At 35.6% G+C, this 7,654-nt stretch overlaps 1 protein-coding gene across 2 annotated transcripts; it reads left to right on the top strand.

Moving 5' to 3' along the window:
* The first annotated feature begins 301 nt into the window (after positions 1 to 301).
* LOC112526614 (polyadenylate-binding protein RBP45-like) lies at positions 302 to 6,736 on the top strand. 2 transcript variants are annotated; one of them, XM_025136971.1, is made up of 8 exons: positions 302 to 675; positions 1,399 to 1,510; positions 1,616 to 1,873; positions 3,677 to 3,732; positions 3,812 to 3,942; positions 4,393 to 4,489; positions 5,591 to 5,767; positions 6,431 to 6,736. In XM_025136971.1, the coding sequence occupies exons 1-7, from the start codon at positions 379 to 381 to the stop codon at positions 5,765 to 5,767; spliced, it is 1,128 nt and encodes a 375-aa protein (XP_024992739.1). In that variant the 5' UTR covers positions 302 to 378; the 3' UTR covers positions 6,431 to 6,736. The 2 variants fall into 2 exon arrangements, with proteins under 2 accessions (XP_024992739.1, XP_024992738.1); XM_025136970.1 differs by having other exon boundaries at positions 1,399 to 1,873.
* The last annotated feature ends 918 nt before the right edge of the window (positions 6,737 to 7,654 follow it).

The raw sequence follows: 7,654 nt of genomic DNA, 5'->3' as shown, positions 1-7,654 counted from the left end.
ACTCCGGGCTATCTGCAAAGTAGGTGGTCGTCCTGAGATTAATCGACTCACATAATGAGTTGGATATCCAGTTTAATAAAAAAAAGATGATCACCCCGAATGATATTTCTGGCTCCGCCCACGTTCTTATTTATAAAGGGGAAAAAGTATTGGGGGCATATAAAGCAAAATTCCAACAGTTAAGTGTCAAGAATAAAAATATTGTAACTTATAAGGGGGTGATATGTAAATACGTTATCCTTCGTTTATTTTGATCCTTTCCATCTCGTTCTGGTTCTTAGATTAGGGTTACGTTTCGTTCCCAAATTTCAATCTCTTTCCAAAACTCGATCTTTCTCTCTCTAGGGTTACGTTATATAACCAGCAACAACGCCAGGCATGGACCCTCAGTATCAGCAACAACAGTGGATGATGATGAATCAACAACAACAGCAATCACAACCACCGCAACAGTTTCAGCAACAACCACCGTTACAGCAAATGTATAATTACAACCAGCAATCACCAGCGGCTGCGACGATTCCACCTCAGTACACGGCACCGGCTGCAGCACCGATTGGTGGTGCGACTCCTCAACCAGCTAGCGCCGATGAGATCCGTACGCTATGGATCGGCGATCTGCAGTATTGGATGGATGAACAGTATCTTCTTAGCTGTTTTGCTCAGACTGGCGAGGTTTATCCTATTTCTTTGTTCCTGTTTTTGTATAATTACTTATGTATTATCATGTTATTTAGTAACACTTTATTTTATTTAGATTTTAGATCGCAAAGGTTCCATCTTTTTATTAGGTGAAGATATTGAGAGATTCCTTAAACGCATTCTATAGGCAATTATGAATTCATCGATAACTTTACATTTTGAAGGATACCCTGACTATGGAATTATAAGAAGTGCAGTTGTTTGTGATAGAATTGGGTTTTTAATTGTTGGAGTATGTATGATATACTATTTATATCATGTCATTTTTATCGACCTAAGTTGCGGATATGGCTGATGGGCTTCTTTATAATCACCAATTCTGAAAAAATTGTTTTTTAATTGTTAAATTAGACCTAGTACTTTTTGGATACAACATTGTTAGGGTCAATTGTATTGCAAATTTGATACCTTGTATACTTGTTAAGGTTTAATATGGTTGTGAAACTTTACTTGAGAAGATTCACAATTGTATTCTTGACCAATTGTGGGCTATGTATGCATGATGAAAGTGCTGTTGGTGTATAGAAAAGTAGAAAGCTTGCTTAATGTTGCAGCTGAAAATGTAGCTGAAATGTGTTATTCCCTTTCGAGCGATTAGCATGCTGATTGCTGACGAGTTTTGTTTTATATACGTGAAATGGGAGTGCATTGTTACTTGTTCCTATATGGCTATTTAATTATCCCTTGTGCTTGCAGGTGGTTTCTGCAAAAGTCATACGTAACAAGCAATCTGGTCAATCTGAGGGTTATGGTTTCATTGAGTTTGCTAACCGTGCTGCTGCAGAAAGGCATCTACAGGCATATAATGGTACTTTGATGCCCAATGTTGAGCAGCTCTTCAGGCTGAATTGGGCTACTTTTGGCGCTGGTGAAAAAAGACAAGACGATACGCCTGATTACACTGTATTTGTAGGGGATTTGGCAGCAGATGTAACAGATTATACCTTGCAGGAAACCTTTAGGGCTCATTATCCTTCTGTCAAGGGTGCAAAGGTAGTAACTGATAGGCTCACAGGACGCACAAAAGGTTATGGTTTTGTTAAATTTGGTGATGAGAGTGAACAAGTACGTGCCATGACTGAAATGAATGGAAGATTATGCTCAACCAGACCAATGCGAATTGGACCAGCTGCTAACAAAAAGAATGTGGGCGGTCAACAATATCCAAAAGGTACATGCTGTTTGTCTTACCAGCCTCTCACGATGTGGTTCATCTTATTTTATTTGCTTGGATTATAAATCATACTTCATTTGTTTAGCATCTTGTCGACTGATTCTTGTATTTGTTTATTTGATTGGTCTCTTGGACTCATTGTTATTAGATTGTTTTCTGTGGTTCTCTTACCAAGCTTCTTAAGTTTTATCCATTCAAGATTGTGGTCGATTGTGTAGATAAACGCGAACTTAACGAAGTCATTTCCTTCCCGTGCTTTGAGAATTATGGGCATTAATGCTCTTAAAATATTGAACATGCAAAAACTCATAAAACTCCTATTGTCTCAAAGCAGGGCATCAAGAGGCTCTATCATATAAGGGTCTGGCAATGATTTCGGCAGAAATTGTTACCCTTTAGTGGGTGGCCTTGCTTAGGTCAGTTTTCCATTTTATGCCATTATTGCCCTTGCCATTTATTTAAGTTCCTCAAGGCAAAATTATGTTGCTTTGGTTTCTTTTTCCCAAGTCCTTTTAATATTGAGCTTTCCTTTCAGTCAAGTTACATTATTCTTTGTCATTCTAGTTCTCTTTTGTCGTTATTTCTGGTTTTACAGCCTCCAATCTTGTTCCATTAAAACCCTTTTCTTTTACTTTCTTACCATGATCTGTACCACATTCTTAAGCTTTTATGTTTGCTTTCATTTCTTTAACTAAAGTTTAATGTTACCATTTTTGTTTACATATCTCTTTCAGTTATCTACAAGCTTATCATGATCTTGAGCTTGTCAGTTTTTTACTTTTTCCATGATGTATACTTAAGTTTATTAGTTGGGTATCTTGCATCCATGCGAGATAGGCAGTGCGACATGTACCTTACATGATTTCAACATTAAAGCTACATCACCTTTGGTTTAGGTCGAGCTTAGTTTTAGCTTTATACACAATAAAAATGTGTATCATTGAACAATGGAAACCTCTTTGTAACAAGAACACATAGATGTTTGACATTTGACTGCCTGAAAGAAGTGTGCAAGGATCAAGACACCATGAGATCTTTTGATGGCAGTAGTATTAAATTCTAACTTTTTCATGTCTGAAGAACATCTTCCATTGTCTAGGTCATGACAAGGTTTTGAAATTTTTCAGTACACTCCAAACACCAGGAAGTTGGAGTTACTATGCAAATACCTTTTCTTTGGTAAAAGGAAATAGCTTATGCATATGGGTACTTGTTTCTTGGTAATATATCTTATAAGAAGTGAGTTGGCACAAGTAATCTTTGTTTCTAAAGGTGTGCAAGTTGACATTGACCTTCAGTTGAATTCTTGGTAATGGTGCACGATGCAATGGGATTATTCGTTCTGCCCGCCGTTTAGTGGATATATGTGTACTGCAATATGCCATCTTGAAAAAGCAAGAAATGAACAAATAATACATGTGCACATCTCGTTGTTTTAATTGATTAAAACGTATGATATTGTGGGTTTTGTTTTGTTGATACATGTCTAATGCAATAGCAACAACTTCTTCTATTCATGTTTATATTCTATAAAGTTCATTCCCAGAATGTGTAATTATTTGTGTGGGATGATGAGCTTCCATTTCACTATTTTGATGTCAGTGTTTGTGGCTATGTATCTGTATACTCGTATAACACACTTCCCTGATCTCATACAAAACCTCTTGGTACATCAATCCCCTCCTGGATTCCTGTCCGCAACTGCTGGCCTCTGGGGTTATGGAATATGAAACTGGAGGCAACAACACTTGCTTGTCCTTCAAATATATATATATATATTTATATTTTCTTTATTTGCAGCTTCATACCAGAATACTCAAGGAACACAGAATGACGACGATCCAAATAATACAACTGTCAGTAATTTGTTTCATTATCAGAGCACATGTTACCTTCTAAAACAAAAATGTTGAATGTTCAAAAACTTCATTGCAGATTTTTGTTGGTGGCTTGGATCCTAATGTCACCGATGAACATCTTAGGCAGGTGTTTAGCCAATATGGACAATTAGTCCATGTGAAGATCCCCCTTGGCAAGCGGTGTGGGTTTGTTCAGTTTGCTGAGAGGTATGCGAGTCATGTAAGAGGTTATAGATTTTGGAGTTTTTTACCAATTTTTTGCTCTAATAGATCTTTCAGAATGGAGAAGGTAGGAAAGAGATAATTTAAATCTCCAAATTTGGACAGCTTTTTAAATTTAATTGCTGAAGTGAGATGTTTTTTTTATTATTCCCCCCAATGAAGTTGAGTGTATTATCATTTCATATAAAGTGTTATTTCAGAGGTTTTTGGGATATTAAGTCTATTGAATATTTTAATGATATAATTATTGTTCAAATCTCCAATATAGAGAAACTCTTGGCTTTGAATGTGATTTTTGTTGGAGATATATAACTTTTGATTCTCTATTTTGGAGAAGTTATAGAGAATTTTGGGAGATGCTCTAAGCATCTTTTGATCCATGAAGAAGAATTTATTTTCTTGGATTAAGTTCTATTTTCATGCATGTATATGCAGAAGCTGTGCTGAGGAAGCATTACGAATGCTACAAGGAACTCAGTTTGGTGGACAAACTGTGAGACTTTCATGGGGCCGTAGTCCTTCAAACAAACAGGTTTCTTTGTTTATCATTTTCAACAGCTTTTTTTAAGCCAATTCTGCTTTTAATTACTGGAATCGTAGGTTAAACCTTTAGCAATGCATGCTACCTGTCAAAACTATTAAAATGAAATTATTCTACTATATAATGTATTACCAATAACCACCGCCATTTTTGTATATAAGATCACTTAACTCTATGGCCGCTTCTCTATGGTACCGGTTATTGCTTCATTGAATTTGTTTCACTAATAGGCTCACGATTCGACTTTGATAGTTATGGACTAGTACCAAGATTGAGTCCTGGACAAGCGCACTTTATTTTAATAGCCGGAAGAGTAACAATGAAAATGGTGTTCCACTTATTGAACAGGGTTCTATGGTCGTTCCGTGGCCCCTTTTCAATTGCAAGTGTTCTTGTGTTATGGAGTGAAATGAGTACAAGATGAAGGACCTGGGTCCGCTCTATGTCAATTATTCATGCTAAATGCTTGTTGGAAGGCTCCAGGGGTATTTGATTCAACTTAATAAACTTAACGGGTTTTTAGCTTAATTGAGTAAGCTATATTAAAAATATTTGATTTTAAAATACGAAGAGTTGGTTTTAACTTGTTCAACCACCCTACCCTATCTTTATGCACTAAGCTAGGATTTTTTCCCTAAATTACCCTCGTCCAATAATTTTTAATCCCAGTCTTATTAAAAGTTAAATAGTTTATGCATAAATCAAAATTTGTAATCAAGCAATGGTGCTGAATTTTGTAAAGTATATTTTAAGTTATCAAGTATAGTGTGATGAACTCGTTTAATTTATGTTATTTTAAATTATTCATAAATTTTTTATTTTGTCATTCAGAAGATTTATCAAACAATTATTTTTCATTCAGCACTTGTCTTGTTAGAAGGTTAAAAGGGTAATTTTTGTTAGTTTGAACTATTCTATTCAGGACAAAAATCAAACAACAATTTATTTTAATTCATCTAGACAAATTAATGGTTACAGACAACTTAATAGATACAGGGTATAATTTGGATTTGTCACTTATAGGCTTAAATATCTGCCTGTCCATAATTAAACTAGCCGGAACACTCAACCTATGTGTTGGAATTTGTTCAGCCGCAGGTAGATCAAAGCCAATACAATGGTGGATACTATGGATATGGACAGGGATATGAAACTTACGGATATGCCCCCGTTGCTCAAGAGCCTACTATGTACTATGGGGGCTATGCGGGATATGGTGGCTACCCACAGGTCCAGCAGCAGCCACAACCACAGCAGCCACAACAATAGGTGAGAGAAATGCCAAATTGTGTCCCAAAATAAATGCAAAAGAACGTCTTTTTCTAACTGTTTGAAAATAAATGCAACATTTTCTTTTACTCGTTCAGTGATTGTTTTTCTGCATATTGGTAATCATTACAACATACGAATAACACTAATTTTGATGTGTAAGATTCTTGTAAACACCAAACTCGGTAAATCCCACACAGAAGTAGGATCTGGGAAGGGTAGGGTGCATAAGATTCCTCTAACTTGACTAAGGGGCCGTCTACCTAAACGCGTACTGGGTAACCGGTAAGAGTCAACACTATAATTTACTTTATTAGGTAAGATTGTAGTCCATCAAAATGGTATCATATGCAACAATTTACCTGGTAAGCGCTTTCTGGGTAAGAGTGGTCACCCTTACTTCCTGGGTAAGACTATCCAACCTTATCATTGTTCTTACCAAGTAAGATTCCCGGTCATTGCTATGTTCATCCAGTAAGGTAAATGACCCTGTAAGCACTTACCGGGTAAGCATTTAGTAAACGGCCCCTAAAACTTTGCGCAATTCTCTTCTTTCCACCTGTCATTCATGCCAAACGTACCCTAAAGAAACCTTTGAGCTTCAGAACTGCAAATTTCATGGTTTCTTTTACGCATAACTAAAAGTGATGTTTCGGTGTGCAGTGATATGCATGTTTAGAAGTCGAAGCTGAGGCGCATCGTGTCGTGCAAATGAAGAATTCCGAGTTGCGATTTCTACTATATTATAGTTATAGTAAATTACCATCATCATCTACTTTTTATATATAATATTTATTTGAATTTTCAATACTTATGTCTGTCCATCCTGAGGCTGTTTTTCAAGAGTTTTGGCTACAGACAAAGAGGAGATTGATTAAGGTCTCTTCTTTTGCACTTATGGCCTTTTCAGGATTCTAACAGATTTTTTTTAACTGCATCTTTTTACAGTTGACTGTTTCTTTATTACAATTATTATGGTGTCATCTAGAAGTGGGCAAGCACTGGTTACAATTTTTTAAAGCTGGACTGATTAAGCTACCGTTGCAACGAATTGGTTACAACGTCTGAATATATTTTCTTTGGATAGTTTCGCTCTTCTCTCGAGTGTAAATAGGTGTTTGAGGTGGCAGTTTATGACAAAAAGACCATTTTGCAAAAGTGCATACCACTTTACGGTGGTAGTTCTTATAAGAGTCGTACACTTTTTGCTTATAAGAACCAAAACTTGTTACTGTTGGGAACCAGTAAAAATCGGGGTTGGTTAAGACAAGAACACCCTTTTACTTCACTAGTTTAAGGGCGATTACCAAGGAACTATTTACCAAATACTTACCTGGTAAGTGTTTACTAATAAAATTTAATACTATTATTTACTTATTGGGTAAGATTTTAGTTCATCAAAACGACATTACATGTAACAATTTACCCGGTAAGGGCTTACCGTGGTAAGAGTCGTCGCTCTCACTTATCAGGTAAGACTCTTGGTCTTTGTCTCACTTTTATCGGGCAAGATTCCTGGTCCTTATGGTAAGATAATGTGATTTGGTAAGCATTTACCCGAATAACCGTTTGATAAACGGCCCATAAATTTTCGTTCGAACAGATTCTTCAAAACTTGCACGAGAAGTAGTGTGAAACCCTCCAAAACTTCGGGAAGTTTCTAAAAATGATTGCTATAAAAGAAATAGTTTTTTTTATATTATATTACATCAATAAAAAAAATTTGAAATTAAATGTTTATGAAAAAATATTATTTTATTAAATATATAATTAATAATTTTAATTTCTAAAATAAAATAACTGTTTGAGTAAAATGTAATTCTTTTCAAAAATCCTAAATTCGAATCTTTCTTTTTTGAAGTAAATAATATTTATATACGACAAATT

Source organism: Cynara cardunculus (genome assembly GCF_001531365.2).
Source record: "Cynara cardunculus var. scolymus isolate 2C chromosome LG 14, CcrdV1, whole genome shotgun sequence".
Taxonomy (NCBI): Eukaryota; Viridiplantae; Streptophyta; class Magnoliopsida; order Asterales; family Asteraceae; genus Cynara; species Cynara cardunculus.
The sequence above is the reverse complement of the archived record's forward strand: the minus strand, read 5'-3'. Positions and strand labels throughout refer to the sequence as shown.

Coding starts and splice junctions, on each gene's coding strand:
- LOC112526614 (XM_025136970.1), top strand. CDS start 379: ATGGACCCTCAGTATCAGCAACAACAGTGGATGATGATGAATCAACAA. Junction 1,874..3,676: donor CGGTCAACAATATCCAAAAG/GTACATGCTGTT, acceptor CTTTATTTGCAG/CTTCATACCAGAATACTCAA. Junction 3,733..3,811: donor ACGATCCAAATAATACAACT/GTCAGTAATTTG, acceptor ACTTCATTGCAG/ATTTTTGTTGGTGGCTTGGA.